At 36.1% G+C, this 18,182-nt stretch overlaps 1 protein-coding gene across 1 annotated transcript in view; it reads left to right on the top strand.

The window, feature by feature from the left end:
• Window positions 1-18,182, top strand: part of LOC150091605 (nuclear receptor 2C2-associated protein) — a 46,098-nt gene that overhangs the window by 23,571 nt on the left and 4,345 nt on the right. The window contains exon 3 of the mRNA XM_090369104.1: window positions 14,523-14,699. Coding sequence (XP_090225230.1) covers window positions 14,523-14,699 — 177 coding nt within the window. The remainder of the gene's footprint in view (window positions 1-14,522; window positions 14,700-18,182) is intronic.

Genomic DNA, 18,182 nt, shown 5'->3' with positions numbered 1-18,182 from the left:
TGTCAATTTGAAGTCCAACAGTTTTCGGGAATGATTTTTGAACCTGATCATTTACGTATTGCCAAAATTGTTTGAGCAGTTCATTTTTTTCCTTTAGGATGTCGCTTACCTGCGTCTTCCCGATTTTGAATTTTGCAGCGAGATTGCGAACACTATTTTTTTTGCCGATCATACGCATTAATGAGTTCGACTTTATCTATTAAAGTTAAATGTTTACGAGAAGACATTGTGCACTTCACACGACACTGAACAAAACTGAAAACTAAAACTGAAAAGACGAAAGGCCAACCATATCCCCCCGCACACACCGAATTCATCAGAAGTTTTACACGTGCCTTAAAATTCTTGAAAAAGGGTTTAGAACCGCGACGTAAACCTTGATAAATTTCAGAGAATCGGAAATAGAAAATAAACACACGATTGAGGCAATACGTGGAAGAAAAGTTCCTAGAAAAAGGGCCGTAAGCTCGCCCACTGTCCGTTATGGGGAGCTCAAATTAAGTGATAATCTAAACGAAACAGTGCAGATTGCCTGTCCGCATTCATTACAGAGAATGTCCACTAGACAGAAGCTGCAAACACGTTAAAACCAATAGAGGTGAGTTGGGGAATTTGAAAATGTCCGTTGTAGAGAGATGTCCTTTAACGAGAGGTGTCTGTTAGGAGAAGTTTCACTGTATCTACCTTTTGATAAACAAATAATTTTTCAGGTAGCATCTCCACAATTTAAGGTGAATTCTATTGCTGTTAAAAGTAATCCATTTCTTGAAATACATTATCATTCCATTCATAATCAAAAAGAGAACAGAGATTTGGTGGTTGGAACCAAATGCTTCAATTAACACATTTAAAGAAAAACAATTTTTGTTTGCATGGAAAAAATACCCATATCTGTACATCCCCTCTAATAATTTGCCTGATCCTTTAAATTTATTCAAACTACCCACTTCCACAACACTAGATAGAATTTGGTTCCAACAATCAATTACTTTCTAGCTGAATGCGGATTTTTGCACACATTCTTTAGACATCCTTTTTCAGTTTAAATTTATATCCTATTATATGCGTCAAGAAGGCATAAAGAAGCCATCAGCATTTAGTTTACTCAATCCACTTAAAGCCTTAAACACTTCAATCAGGGTCATGTCTCCTATCAGGTGCTTTGCTTGCAGAGGATTCAGTTTGCAGAACTGAACTCTTGGTAAGAGTATCCTTTTCTGCCCCTGACTAAGCTTTCTTAAGATTAGGCTTGCATCTGGGCATTTGTATTCTGATTCAGAGCTAACATGGATTGTTCCTGTTTATTTATGTTTTGTCTTCTTATTTATATTCTAATGGCCAGGTTTCTAGAGGAACAGGTAGTTCATAATCATGACTAATTGGTATAATGGCTGATGAGATTTCGGATACTACATTCCCCTTCCCTTTCCATCCTTTGAATTGTGCAAAAATAGCAGGCATTGATATGATTGGTTAGCTCCCTCCACACCATGGGAACATTAAATTGCAGTGATACTTTTTTTTATTTTTATTTTTTAACCTGCCTTTGAGACATGAAACACAATTAGTGCAGTGTATATGAGGTATCTACTTCTTGTCCCGATACAAAATTTGTAGCCAAAATAAAGCTCATGTGCTTTAATAAGATTTTTATAGACCGTAAGCTTTGTGTAATCACCACTCACATAACAAAAGCTATCTGGTAAATTAATGCACTAATGTGACATTTTAAAAACACATTTGACTGCAGTTGACATGAAAATTTATGAAAAGAGCAGGAGTTTACTAATATGTAACATTAACTCACACCCCCTTATTACTCTGATTGACCTGTCTGCATGCTTTGCTTTGTCTATCTGACATGCACGGAGCAGGTGGGATAGAATAGAATATGCTCAGCAGTCTAACTAATATGAACAGATAAGTATGCAATACATTGTGCATTTCAAATCACTGTTAAAAAAAAATAAAAAACATGTCTCGTTGATAATATTTTGCTGTTTGAAAGATGGTCTATTTATTTTATTTTTTTTCCTGCTGCAAAATTGTGTATTTGTCAATATACCAGTTAATTCTTGTTTAATTTTTCTTGCAATTTTGCCCAAACTATTGGTTGGAAGGACATTAAACACTTCACTGATTGTTGGTTTCCATGGTACATGTTCCAAACCCTAGAGTAGGTCAAATGGGGCACATAAATGCAGGATTTTAAAATTAATATACTGTATATTAATTTTACCCTGAGTTGGCTTTTACATTAGCAACATCCCCCCCCCTGTAGTGCATCGCTAATGCAAAGGTCTGTGATGCTGGTGAAGGCTCAAAAGTCAGAAGCAGCTGATATCAGATTGTAGTTTGCACATGTAGTGATAAATTTTTGAGTCTCTGTGAGGAAGAATGGGTTGATATTCAGATCTTTCCACTTCGAGCATGGAATAAGACTTGCAGGCACATTCTCGACAACAGTCCACATGGTTAAGTGCTTTCATCCTGTGGTGTCACGAGTCTACTGTGACTTGCTTAACAGCAGTCGAACAACCAACCAAAGGTCCCATATGGGACAGCCACATGTGGCCAGTGCATACGGTGAGTCTTGTAACATAGCAGTGATGCAGCACAGTGGCCCAGCTAACCAACCAGTACAATGTAAGCATAGCAAGACCAATATCCAAGTGGACTATTCACAAGACCTTAGTTTGCATAGGCTGTGGCAGTTGATGGTTGTCATGGGTACCCATGCTCACTGAGAAACACAAGAAACTGCACTTTACATGGATGCAACAGCACCAACACTGTACCACTTACCTCTACAGATTACTCATTTGGCTCAATGAATCCTATTTCTAACTCTCTCATGCTGAAAGTAATAGTTAATAGTATTTGCCATATAGTGCAAGGAAGCCACAGGCTTTTGTTATACTGGCAAAAAAAAAAAAAAATCCAACCGAGTAGATAAGAAAATACAAATTATGTGCTTTGCTCCTCACACAGGAACAATCCAGTTGACCTTTGAATTTATTCAAATTGTCAGCCTCAACTACCTGCGAGGCCAGCTTGTTCCAGCAATCAATGACTCAGTGGCTAAAACTTCCTACAATCTAATCTAAACCTCAACCCCTGTAGTTTGAATTTATGATCCCTGTGTAGTTTTGGAATTTTTTATAAGTGAGAATTCCACATTCATTCATTTTACTAAACCCTCTCAGAGCCTTATAAACTTCAGTTAAGACCCCTCTAAGGTGCTTGGTTGCCAAGCTCTGTAACCCAAATAATCTGAGCCTTTCCTCATATGGTCGTCCCCCTGCTGATCTCAACATTTGAGTTGCCCATCTTTGGACACTTTCAAGAACTAAAGTCTTTTTTCAGATGAGGTCCTCATACTTGAACACTGATGGGCAATCTGCACATGGAGAGAGTAACATGTCATAGCACCTGGATGCATTGTTGGTGTTGTTGAGCAGGCTGGAGACTGTTTCTTGTCATATCTTGGGTCCTCTGATTGCCATTAATCAATGGCTCATTAAAAGCACCTACCAATCTATCATTGCCGATCAAGTACATCTCTTCATGATGAGAGTGTATCTGGCCAACTTTTCCATCTCTCGAGACAATGCACCTGCTGCAAGCTCTGGTTGCTAATTTGTTTCAGAAATGTGACAATGGATTGTCTGTACCCCCCATGGTTGCCCAACTCAATTCAATTGAGCATGTTTAGGATCTATTGGAGAAGGGAATTTGATGCTGTGACCATCCACTTGGCAATGTGCAGGCTTTACTGGCCACATTGTGCAGTGTACTACTACAGAACATCTTCTGCCCATAACATAGCCATGTATGGGCTGTGTTATGGGCAAAAGGTGGCCCTACAAGGTATGATAGGTGTTGCTAATGCAAAGCCAAAGCCAACTCTGTGTATATATATTTCTTATTACCTTATTAACTTTAAAATACCACATTGACTTTAATGCTTATGAATTAGGTAATGACATCGAATGCTTCAGCTATCTCATCCTTGCAATTTCAAGTGATATTTCATGTGTCATCTCTTGGTCTATTACAATTGTTTTATGACTACTCACTTGTGGAACCAATATCCAAATATGGTAGTTGCACTTAGAATATACTTTACTTTGTCAGTTAGTATGGCCAGCAAAGAGCAAGGTTTAAATAACCTAAAGCTTATTAAAAATTATTTGCATTGCACTGGGCAGGGTAGGTTATCAGGATTCTGAATTCTTTCCATTGAGCATGAAATGAGTTTCCATAATAGGATCCCATAGAGTAATTAATGTTATCATTTGAGTACTTTTCCTTCCTTTGTTTTTTAATAGTAATTTAGGTTTTTATTCGTTTTTAAAATATTTTTATTATTATTATTTTTTTCATCATTTGAGAATCAATTTTTTTATTCATACTTAATTTTTAATGTTTATTTATGAGGATTTGTTGGATACAAAATTTTTGTTTTGTCCCTGGCTATATTTAGTTATAGCCCTGTAAATATTCATCACAATGTACTTTCTTCATTTTAAACTTCTGTCTGGTTCAAGTTAATTAGTATTTAATGACATCATTAAATTCTCTACCAAAAAAAAAGTTAATGGATTATTATGAAAATAATGTAGCTAACATGCAGTTCACACTCTACACTCTTTCTCAAGTTTTGCATTGACGTTAAAATGTTCAAAGTATTTATTACAGAGTTCATCAAACTGCACAAAGAAAATACCTGTTTGCATATTTTCCTTATTCAGTTTTTGTCTTGTTTATGAGTAAAATCGAAGGACTGTGTGAATAAAAATTTAAAAAACAAAACAAAAAAAAAGAAACCAAAGTTTGCCATGTGCATATTAGACAATGGCAAACTTTAGTTTTTTTTTTTTTTGTAGTGGAGGCTTCATACAGTAAGCAAATGTTAGAATTTTCTTGATCTCATTAAGTTTACTTTTAGGCAGCATGTTGTTGATTACTGAATAAATTACTCCCAAGGTAAATGAGACAGAGATTTTGGTTAAGATCAAAGCACTGCAAAAACCTTGGGAGGTGCATTATGGCCATAGAAGCCGATGCGCCAATAACTATCAGAGGAAAAAAAAAAAAAAAAGATTAGGACGGTCACTTTTTTTAGTGGAAAGTATGCGTAATTAAGAATTCCCCTGCAGATGCAGAAAAATGTCCAAGTTTGCAGATGATACAAAGTTTGGCAGGGTTGTTAATGACACTAAAGACAGTATGCTACTGCAACAGGATCTAGAAAAGTTAGGCAGATGGGCTGAGAAGTGCAACTGAAGTTTAACATTGACAAATGCAAAATAATGCATATGGGTAGCAGTAACCCAAGAGAAATGTACCAACTGTGTGGTACTACACTCAGGGAGATGGAGAATGAAAAAGACCTGGGAGTAATTGTGCAGTCAGATATGAAGTTCTTTGAGCAGTGCAGATGGGCTGCCAGAAAAGGTCATGGAGTTTTGTCAATGATATATAGGAATTTTGCTATCAGAGACAAGGAGGTGATTATCCTGTTATACAAGGCATTGGTTAGGCCATACCTAGAGTATTGTGTACAGGCTTAAGTTCTGCAAGTTGCAGCATCTGGAGACTAGGCACTTGCGAAGTGATCTAAGGCCTTGAATGGTTTGAGCAGGCTCAATGCTGATGGGATAGTTCCGTTTGCTCAGACTAAGAACAGGGGACATAGATTCAAATTGAAGAAAGACAGTTGTAGAATAGATGTGCGGAAGTTTGCCTTTAGCCAGCATATAGTTGATTGCTGAAAGAACAGACTTCCATCTGTTGTGGAAGTTGATAGCTTAAATAAATTTAAGATCGAACTAGACAAATATTTGGAGTGATCAGATGGGTGAAATGGGAAGGTTTTTTTTTTTTTTTAGCTGATGCTGTATAAGCTTGCTTTCTTGCATCATATGCCTCAAATAATGCTAAATTACACTTCACATCATATGTCATTTTAATACTAATACTAAAATGACTTAAATTGAAATTCTGCTAAAAGATATGTTTAGAAATTGATTGTTACTGAATATTCTGGCATATAAGTTGACGTGTGTTTTTGGCACTTATCCCATTTTTAAGTCTTTTTTTTTTTTTTTTCATCTTACCTAGTAGGTGTATTATAGTAAAATCTGCACTAACAAATTGCTGTTTATTTTTTAATTTGATCTGCTCTTTCTTTTACAAGTTTACATTGTGACATTGCATTTATTGATGCTGTGTGTACGTGGGAGTATTTCATTATTTAACTAATCCAGTCCTTGTTGCCTATTTAGTATTGGACTGCAAATTGCTTTCTCTATAAACAGTGCCTTGATATGTGTCTACTATAATATTGGCAGCTATAAGCACAGCTGCCAACTTTTGACTTTTGAAAAGCTGGAGATTAGGTGGCAAAAAGAGCAGGGTTTTTTTTGGCCCAAATAGGCAAAAATACGGGATATATATTTTTTCTTTTTCTTTTTTTTTTGCAAAAAAAAGCAGAATTTTTTAAAATTTAAAGTTCATGCTCCATTAGAAATTAAATTTTACAGAAAATTAATTAAAAAAAAATACAAATTTTATATAAAAATACAGCTATAGGATTATTTACCAGTATAGTATTTTTTTAAACATTGTTTACCTAACATTTTTTGTTTGGTAAACAATGATTGTTTGTTACTGTCAATGAGTTATGATTTCTTTGAGAAAGATACTGTTCTCCAACTTTGACATCTTCAAAAATGTTGGGTCAGAGTTTTGTTTATAACAGTAGTAACTGCTGTTTAGACTTGGCCATCAAAAGCATTTCTGGTGTTAATGGATTAACTTATTATATTTCATGCTTCCTTGTGTACTTGTCATTTTCCCAAAGGATCATCCAGGTGGCATCTTACACGAACATACCTTATGTACTATTCTTTCTTGTTTCATAATAGCTTCTGTATGTTCTTATATTGAAATAATTTGATAGAAACAATCTGAAAAATATTTGTTTCTTTACCTTCAATGATAATCAGAAATACTGGACTTTTTTTTTTTTTGTGACATTCAGAGTTTTTTCAATTTGGTTTAAAAACTTGTTCTCCAAATAGCATTATTGGACGATGAACTGATTTTCCAAATATGAAAATATTTAAGTTAAAAGTTAAGTAATATTTAATTTAGTGCTTCTGAAAGCTTAGTTGGCAACCTGCTTGTTCTAACTCCTTGGATTTTGGAGCTAGCAGACTTTTCACTGCTGTAAGGAATATGCTTTGGTCTTAGGAATTCATGACAGAAAGTCAGCCGGCCAGCAAACTAAGTCTGCAATTTATCAAATTTATTCAAAAAGTCATACATCTTCTGCTTTGAGTGCATTACATATTTGATATTTAATATCAAATAAAATTATTAAATATTTAATTTTTTATGCAAGTTAAGAGCTGAAAATGTATAATTTATTTTCCTTAAAAATTAATCTTTAATTACTGTATATTAGTTTTTAATAAACTTTTTCATTAATCTTTCATTAATTTCAAAGTTCTTTCATTAATCTTCTAAATTGAGAGGAGGACTCATCACTGGGCTGTAATGTAATGTGTTGTATTGAAAATGAACAATTATGGAAAACTTATGTGCTTATCATGGCCATATTGTTTAACAAAATTAAGAAACAATTCACACAACTTTTTTAAAAATTCAGATTTTAACAGAATTTTGAAGTAAAGCTGCATTTTACAGAGCAAAATGCAGTTTTACTTCAAACAATAAAACTGAATTTTATTGAGTAAAATTAGTTTTACTATATTTATTTAACTCCCAAACAATTCTATGAACTATCTTCATCTGATGAAAAAATTCTTGGATTTTAACATGTGAAAAACAGTATAAAAATGTGTTTGTATTTTTACTTGTGTAAAAATATGTATGAAATAAATTGTAAATGTAACTGGTATTAATTCATGTCTTTCTAACCTTAAACATGCCTTTTATACTCAGCACACCTTAAAATTTTGACAGTCTCTTCCATGTTTCAAAGGTAGACTCATAAGCCAGAATAAATGGTATACTAACTTTTATTTGCAATATTATATGTAATGAGGAATTTGCAGGGTGTTTTATTTGTACAGTCAAGTTTTTATGCATCAATATGAGCATGGCTGGTGTTATATAGAAGTTTTGTAGATGAAAATTGCTCTTCCTTTTGTATTAATAATGCTCTGTATAAGTGGAATCATGATTTTACTATACATGTTCTAGTTTAGTTTCTTACAGTTTAAATGTCAATCTCTTTGAGTAAAATTAGGGGATAAAATAAAAACCGAAATTTCAAAACTGATTTTTGGATAATGGAAATTTCAAATAATTGGAATTCTACTGTATTTAAAAAAATTAACACAATGTATAGGTCATGTCATTCAGAGTGGCATTTTGTGGTCTTGCCTCAGGTGGTACATTATGATGCAGTGGTTCCGATTCTGCTCCCTGCATGATATCTATGAGACACCAGCTAAAAATCTTCCATAGAGGTTTGGTGCTTTTAAGAAATAAAATACAAACAGTTGTAGTATTGGGCAAATTCCATGTCAGCACATGTGCATCAATCTTGGGGAAGAGCAACATTGAAAATTCTAAGAAATACATTACAACCTCTCAGAGAACCTCATACAACCTCTCAGCTGGCTGGACTTAGAACAAAAAAAAAAAAAAAAAAAAACCCCACTACTGGATTTATGCATTATGTTCCATTGATAATTTCCAAACACCAATTTATTTCTGGTTAACGTATTTTCTGGAGTACATGCCACTGTTACTATATATTTGCAACATATAAAATAATTCATTTTGCTAGACATTCAGTACTACGAGGGGTCTCCGAAAAATAAGATAACACATTTTTTCTCTCGTTGATGTAGTAGTGGCATGTGATGCAAGAAAGCAAGTGTATGAGCTTATGCAGCATCAGCCAAAAAAAAAAAAAAAAAAATCACACCATTCCCTCTAAATGCCTGTCCAGTTCCTCCTTAAATTTATTTAACCTATCAACTTCCACAATGACAGATGGAAGTTTGTTCCAGCAATTAACCACCAGCTGGCTAAAGGCAAATTTCTGCACATCTATTCTACATCTGTCTTTTCTTAATTTGAATTAATGTCTCCTTAGGTTCGTAATCTGAACAAGTGGAAGGATCCCATCACAATTCAGCGTGCTCAACACATTCAAGGCCTTATACACCTCAATCAGATCACCGCACAGGTGCCTAGTCTCCAGCCACTGCAATTTGCAGAACTTAAGCCTCTCTTGGTAAGAGGATCCCTTCATTCCCCTCACCAATCTTGTTGCCCTTCTCTGTATACGCTCAAGCAAATCTACATCCTTCCTAAAATGAGGCCTCCAGACCTGTATGCAGTACTCAAGGTGCAGCCTGACCATTGCCTTATACAGAGGGACAATCACCTCCTTCTCCCTGCTAGCAAAATTCCTATATATCATTGACAAAACCCCATGACCTGCCCTGGCAGCCTGTCTGCATTGCTCAGAAAACTTCATATCCGACTGCACAATTACTCCCAGGTCTTTTTCATTTTCTACCACCTTAAGTGTAGTACCACAGAGTTGGTACGTTTTTCTGGGGTTACTTCTACCCATATGCAGTACTTTGCATTTGTCAAAGTTAAACTTCAGTTGCCACTTCTTAGCCCATCTGCCCAAATTATCTAGATCCTGTTGCAGTAGCACACTGCCATTACTGTCATTAACAACCCTGCCAACCTTCGTATCATCTGCAAACTTAGACACTAAGCCTGATATACCTTCATCAATATCATTGATAAGTATACAAAACAACAGTGGATCCAAAAATTAACCCTGTGAGACTCCACTAATAACATTAGTCCACGAAGAGCAGCACCCATTGATTACCACCCTCTGTCTTTTCCCACTTAACCATCCTTTTATCCATTGTAGCAACTTACCCTTAATACCATTCTGCTCCAATTTGTACAATAGTCTTCCATGCGCAACAGTGTCAAAAGCTTTCCTGAAATCCAAATATACGATATCAAAATAATTTTTTGCATCCAGTTCCTTTGTAACCACATCATAATATCCTATCAAATTTGTCAGACAAGGCTTTCCCTTAACAAACCCATGCTGTGTCTGAATTATTGCTGCAGTCTTGTCTAGATGATCCTGCAATGCATCTTTAACCAGTGACTCTATTATTTTACCCGGAACAGAAGTTAAACTAATTGGTTTGTAATTACTCGTGTCACCCTTCGATCCCCCTTTGTGAATTGGGGATACATTTGCACATCTCCAGTGAGTGGGGACTTCCCCTGAGTCCAAGGATGCTCTCATAATTATGGCTAAGGGTTTGATTAACTGCTTTGCTGCCTCCTTTAATATTACTGGATAGATCCCATCCACCCCGGTACCTTTCTTATGTTTAATTTCAACAATTTCTCCTCCACTTTTCTCTTAGTTATTACAAAATCATTAAGCACCCTGCTACAATTTGATAACCCTCTGCCATTTTCAAACCTTAATAACTCCTCATGTGTGAATGTAGATGCAAAATACTCATTCAGTTTGTTTGCTATTTGAAAGGATCATCAACAGCCGAACCATCGATATCCAGTGGACCAATCAGATTCATCCCCTTCCTGTTAAGTAAAGAAATCCTTGCTGTTTTTCTTAGCATCTTTTGCCAAAGATTTCTTGTAATCTGCCTTCGCCTGCCTAACCTCCTTTGTGACCTGATTACAGACTAGCTTATATCTGCCATAGGCTTCTGGTCGCTTGATAATTTATATGCATTCCATGCATATTTCTTCTCTGTCATGAGTCTCATTAGTTCATTTGACGACCATTTAGGCCTAAACCTTGAACAATATTTCTTAATAGGTATGAAACTTTTAGTAGCATCCACGATTAATTCCTTGAATGCTTCCCACTTAGAATTTACTGTTGGTAACATTATCAGTTGATCCCACTGTACAGAATTTAAAAACTGTCTGAGACCACTCACCTTTACGAAAGCAAAAACCCTTTCCTTTACCCCTGATGGTAATTATATCTTTAAGTAAATCGTAAGTACACTGTGATCACTGCCACCTAGTGGTTCCTTTATCTGCAAATTCTTAATACACGAATGATCACTGCTGATAACCAGATCAAGAGTATTACCCTCTCTGGTTGCCTCTCTTGTTTAATAATACGAAGTTGAAATTACACAAAGAAATAAGTGAACATGCACTAATTCTGCACAAAGTCTCCAGTTTTATTGATGCACTTGTACAACGATGGATCATTTTATTAATACCAATACTGAAGAAGTCCGTGCCCACACGCAGTAACCAACATTGCACTGCCTGATGAACTTCCTCATCCGTGGTGAAATGCTTTCTTGAAAGGCATTTTTTCAGAGGGTCGAACAAATGGAAGTCTGAAGGCATTAAGTCTGGGCTGTAGGGGGGATGTGACAGAGTTTCCCAACAATTACCTGAGTGGTGTGGGCAGTGTATGGAGTTGCGTTGTTATGCAACAAAATCACGCTGCTTGTCAGGAGTCCTGGTCATTTGCATTGCATGTTGGCTTTCAGTTTTTCCAACGTTGCACAGTAAAGCTATGCATTGATTGTTCCTCCCTTTGGCAAGAAATCCACCAACAGAGAACGCCTTGGCGACCCCAGAACACGGTGGCCATGTCTTTTCAGACACTGGGAACAGTTTTGAATTTTTTACGCACAGGAGATTGTGGATGTTTCTAGATCATGGAGTCTTGTTTGCTGTCGGGGTAAAGTAATAAACCCGCGTTTCGTCTGCTGTTACTATGCGAGCGAGAAAATCCTCTCCTTCGTTGCTGTATCCCAACAGGTTCTCCAGGCATATCCCCATGCGTTTTGCTTTGTCCTCCTCTGACAATTGTCGGGGCACCCAGCAGCAGCAGCAGCACACCTTTCGAAAGCCAAGAACATCGTGAACAGTCTACTTACTCACGTTCACTATTTGTACAATTTCACACAGTTTCACTCGCCTGTTTTCAAGAACGGTGCCCTTAATGCGCGAAATGTTGTCTTCTGTATTGCTCGACGAAGGCCTGCCTGCCTAGTGTCAACACAGCCAGCTTTAAATTCATTGCACCAAATAAAACTTGCTTCTTTGTCATCACCTTTTTGCCATACATAGCAACCAGTTCACGGGAATGTCACTTGGTGAAGACCCTTTTGCTTGCAAAAAGCGAATAACTTCAAGAACACCTGTTTTGGATCACACTGGCATGGTAGCCGCCATTTTGCAACTGGAGTCTGCTGTGAGGCGACAATACCGCAACGCTGCACCGGCAGTCTTTTTGAACATTATTAACGGGTGTATATGTCCACCGTGTTTCATCTCATTCCCTTTCACCATTATTAAGAAAAAAAATGTTGTTGCCTTACTTTTCGGAAACCCCTTGTAGTACTCAGTATCGTACTTAATACATAAAGTAGTATGGATTTAATTTTTAAGGAGATTTGATTGCTGAAATCATATTGCACTGTTTATACTTCATATTAAAAAAAAAAAATTGGATAATCACAATACTTGTAAGGGAGGCAGCATGACCTATATTTCTTAGGCAGGTATGTTACCCACTGGACCAGTCTGTCAGTACAGGTTAACATTTTGGTTTAATGGCTGCAACTATCATTCTGTGGAGGTTATAGACATCAGAGCTACCAACATTATCTAATAAAAACAACAAATTATCCTGAATGCTGAGGCTATATGTGCAACCTTCAAAAATCTGGATATATGAGGTTCTCTGTACTATAAAAATATTCTCTACGAGCGGGTATCAAAAAGTTCATGCTCTGACCTAGATAAAACATCAGTAGGAAGATGCCGTTTTTATATAAGTTGTCTACATATTCAATAACTAATGTGAAATTTCATTCCCATAGGTGATCATACACCAGAGGTGGAGCCCAGAATCTGAGGAAGGACGATGTGGTTGACAAAGTGGAGTTTCGAGCAGTGATCAAGTTTCTGCATTTGCAGGGCAAGAAAGCTTTGGAAATTGGTGAGGCTGTGTTGTGCATGGGCAGAATTGTCCATCCTATGACACTGTAAAAAAGTAGAAACAGGAGTTCTAATACTGTTGTACAAATGTCTTTGATAAGCCAAGAGAAGGAAGGCCATCAACATCCAATTGAGACTGTTGCAAACGTTGAGCAGCTGGTGCTGGGTGACAGATGTGTGACAATTCATTTCATTGCAAATGCAGTGGGAATTAGTTGTGGGAAACCCACAGCATTTTACATGACCATCTGCACACGATGGGTTCCAAGATTGCTGATGCCTTTGCATAAGAAATGTCGAATGCAATGTTCTCGCCAACTGTTGGATTTGTGTGTGGCTTTGAACTACTGTAGCACCCACGCTGTTCTTCTGACCTAGCACCATCAGACTTCTTGTTTTGAGAAATGAAGATGCCATTTTGATCCATTTCAAGAAGTCATCAATGAAGTGGAATTGTGGTTTCAGGCAAAAAAAGTGGGGACTTCTATGATCAGTGCATTAAACAACTGATCCATAGATGGGAAAAATGTGTTACTATACATGGAGAGTACATAGAAAAGGATTAAAGTTCCTGTGAAATTTCATCTTTCTAGGGCTATTATTTCTAGGTAAGGGTACGAACTTTTTGATACCCATTCATATTATTAGTTTTTCTTGTTTATTTTTGTTTGATATGTTATTAATGAATTTTGCAAATCATAATGAATGAAACATTGTTTTACACTTCAACAAGCCAATTTTTTTTTTTTTTTTTTTCAATTATAAAAAATTAAGTCTGACAAATGCCATGTGAGTACATTTGTTCCATTTAGGGAATGAATCACAGTGGATTAATGCTAGACTTTTCCAGTCTTAGAATGTTGAATAGCATTGTTGAACAAGTAGGTTGGATAAAATCATGCAATGCAAACATTTTTTTTTAGGCAGTCAGCTATAAACAGAAAAAAGTAAGTGTAATCATTATTGAGGAGTGATGCTTCTTGGTAGGAGGTGAAATAATGAAGTAGTAGACTGCTTTGTTGCCCTATAGCTGGGAAATGTTGATATGTTCATAATTATTTTATAATAGCACAACACCCTCTTCAGTTTTTCTCGCCTTACTATTTATGGGTAAATACATACATTGAGGCCTGTTTCAGTGCCCTTCAACATGTGCATCAGAGGTTTTACCTGCCTCCAGTGAACCATATGTACTGTATGATGCCATTAATATGGATTTCTATAAGAGTTTCAGGAATGTCTCAATGATTGATCACCTAATACTTTATACAGGCATTTAAGGGATGATATAATCTCATTTTGTTTACCATCATATTTTTCCATTTTTTAGTATTTTAAACTTATACCATTCTTTCTGGTGTTGAAAATGACTATCAGAGGAAAAAGATGTACAGTTAGGTTTTATTTTTTTTATATTATACCATTAAGCAGTTAATTTAAAAAGATCTTGTCATAAAAACAAATATCTAATTTGTTTCTTGAAGGGTTTGCCACAATGGATCTGCTTAGAATTCCCACAGCAGATTGTTCCAACAGAGATTCACATACAATTCCAAGGTGGATTTGCTGGTAAAGAATGCTGGATAGAAGGAAAGCGTGATATTGGATTACCTTTTGAAAAACTCCAGGACATATATCCCGAAGATAATAATTCTTCTCAAGTATCCTTATGGTTTTATTATACTGTATTTCTTTTAAATTAAATTTTTAATAGCATATTGTATGTGCAGTATTGAGCCATGATTATTGGACCAAGACCACTACTGGAAGAGGGGGTAGTCTTGGTCCATTTACACAAGTACAGGTACTGGACTGAACAGGATAAAAACAGCTATACATTAATGGTGTAATCATTAAATCAATTAAAATGGTTTAACATTAATGCACTTAGTAAATTGATCTATTAATTTGAATTTTGCTAATTATACAGAAAGCCTTACTTTGGGACAAATTTTTTGCTACCTTCTTCACAGGCTAGAATAAGTAGTTATTCTGGCCTCTGAAGAATTTGCTTCAATATGTGACTTTCTGTACATTTAACAGAAATTCAAATTAATAAATCAGCCAGTAGCCCTTAATGTAGAGTTGTGTTTTTATCCTATTCAAATATAGAAAATAATGCCAAGTGATGAAAGCAGTATTATTTCCAATAGTTTAGGGATTTGTGTAGCAGTGTATATGAATAAAAACAAAGAGTAGAAATCTAGAGGTTATCCAGTTGTAGAAATTGTGGTATAAATTAAATTTAATGCACTGAAACTTGGTAATGAAAGTTAAACCCTATGCTCCCTCAGTGTGGGAAAGTCAGTGTTCCAAATTTTGACAAATGGCTCGGCATGTCATACCCTGCATATAGGAATAAAAGATAAATGTATAATTAAATCTAAAAGTTTCATTTATGCAAGACCATTGTCATATTCCACCATATGGGAATCTGTTTTCTATTGTTGGCAACAGTTGCAGAGCTGTCAGCAAACTTTAGACTCTAAATGAAAAAACTGTACGTCGAATTAAAATATCTAAAAACATAAAATTGTCTAAACTTCTTATAAGGGACCAAACTTATTTGGGTAGATCCCATTCTCACAAGAAGTAAAGTATTTTTCGCGAATGATGTCCACCCTTTTGTATACCTATCGAATCCCTGATACAAGATTATTTATACTAACCAATGTGAATTACTGTTCACACATGCGTGTAAAAGACCACGAGTCCAAAATAATGTAAGGCCTACGAACATTAATGGAATTTGCATTTAACCTCATTTCCAGCATTTCAGCAATTAATAACTTAATATATTCTTGTTGTGTATTTAAAACTTTCACTTCATTAAAAAGGAACACATGGCTATCATTGATAGCATGGAAAGCAAGTTCCAAGGCACGTGCCCCTTCTAGCCTCATCAAAAGATAATATTGTGTTTAACCAATATATGAAGAATTGCATTTACTGCAAGTAATATTATAAACAACATTGTGTGCATCCATGGTTGAAACTGAGCTGACCGCTCTATGCTTCAAAACATCATGGAGTTTACTAGTCGGTTGGGCAATAATCTTAAATTCAGTGTGCTTGCAAACATTAATGAATTGTTTATACCAGTACTGTATATATGGAACTTTAAAATGTTTCTGCTTATACCTGTTATTCGTTATACCATTAAAAGGCTTGACAATGGGTCTAATAGGATGTCCTGGTTTGTGCAACTTCACCTGTCCAAGAAGAGTGGGTACATTATTAATTCTAGTCTTTAGATTTTTTAACAGTGCCATTGAAATATAATCTTTTTTCCTGTATTCAGTTAACATTCTATTAAATGTTATACTGGGGTGTTTATCTTTCTTACTTTACTATTATAGGTCGGATTTCTCTGGACCACATCTGTATGGCGGGACGTTTTCCTTCCTTAATCATTTGTTCTGTCATAACCCCAGTATACTCATGTGACTGTCTAGTGGTTTTTCATATTAGGACAATGGTCTCGGCCCTCGGTAATCCTACCCAGTGGAAGGGAATAGGAACTGCAGCTTCGACCAAAGGCGCTGTGTTAATACTCAAATTCTATCCAATTATAGGTAGAAATTCGAGTACCCGCGGTATCAGTTCTATTCTAATCTAATCCTGAATATCTACTGATCGTCGTGTGAATAGAGGATAGGTCTGAGGCATATTTTAAAACAAAACATAGTTTAATACAATCTACTATAGAATTAATACATGTATAATAACTACTGCCCTAGTGGCAATGACAAGCAAATCCTAAATCATCTAGTTACACTAATATAACTGCTTTCATGGATTTAAGAGTTCTTAGCATTATTGATCTTTGGAGATTAATGGGCTCCTCACATAGGTGTTCTTCGTGTGGGTACTTCATCTCAGGCAAGAACTGACATATGACATAAAGGTTATACAAACATGGTAGGTGTCAATACTAAAATATTGCGCATAAGATGTGTTTTAACTTATTGTACACTATTTTATCTATCGTTAATTGTGATAGACAACAATCTAAATGATGTGCTATTTAAGATAGCAGCATTAGGATATTCTATACTTAACAATACCAACATAATAAATCATACTGGTTACATTCAGTGTCAAAAGAAGTAGTGGGAGTTATTACTAAAATGTCGCGCTATTTAGGATAGCACCCATAAGATAGGTTTTACCCTGTGATACATCATGTTACCAATAGTAAATTATGATAGACTGAAATACTATGTAGTAAGCTATTTAAGATAGCAGCTAACATAATTAATTATATTACTGAGGAGTAAGGTTTATGTATAGCTGTAGGGATAACTTACCTAAATAAGGATGACTCACTCTACGGGGGGTGGAACTCGGCGAGGGGATTCCGTGCTTTCGCAGTCTTCCTTCGGGTTCTGCTATCTTCGCTCGCTCATTCTGTATCTTCTTGCGCTGTTCTTCAAGCTTCTCTCTGTACAGTCATTCTGTAACGTAATTCCCGTTTCCAAAAACTCACTGTATTTTCTCACTCTCTCTCATACAGACTAACTAACCGACCGCTTCTACCAAAACCACCACAAAACAACTCTCGTCTCTTGCTCATCGTCCACCAGGGTATATGCTCCTTATCGCATGAACTTTCGCCTCACACCGAGCTTGAACTAGGGTGGAGCACTTTTCTCACGCGGTCAATATCAGACACACTGACCAGTATTTGTCAGGGAGAGCGAAGCTCGTATTTTACTGGACTAGTGAGCTCAACGTGTCCGTAGCGGCTGCTTATCTAGAGTCATCGCCATAGTGACCAGGGGAATTGGTACTATACAAGGGTGATATCCAAAGATGCGAAATTTCAACCCTACCGACTTTTGGACTCTTATCGCTATTGCGGACTGGTAGTCAAGTTTGTCCTGTGAGTTACTAGATATGTTTTCACTGGAATAACCAAAAACAACTCTTCAGCACAAGGGGCACATCAAGGAAGGGGGGGATATGCATGGGAAATATCTGTAAATTAATATGAAAAATGTGGGCATTTTACATAAACTATTAAGTCGTCAAACATTGTTTTTTCTACCAGTTGGTAAGTGGAACTATCTGATGCAATATTTATAAGTTTGTCTATGTAATCACTTTTATTTAAAACGACTACCATATCTCCTTTGTCTGCT

This window comes from Mastigoproctus giganteus, chromosome 1 (assembly GCF_048544385.1).
Source record: "Mastigoproctus giganteus isolate SK-2022 chromosome 1, ASM4854438v1, whole genome shotgun sequence".
In the NCBI taxonomy this organism is placed as follows: Eukaryota; Metazoa; Arthropoda; class Arachnida; order Uropygi; family Thelyphonidae; genus Mastigoproctus; species Mastigoproctus giganteus.
Note: the sequence above shows the minus strand (reverse complement) of the source record. Positions and strands in the feature narration are given on the sequence as shown.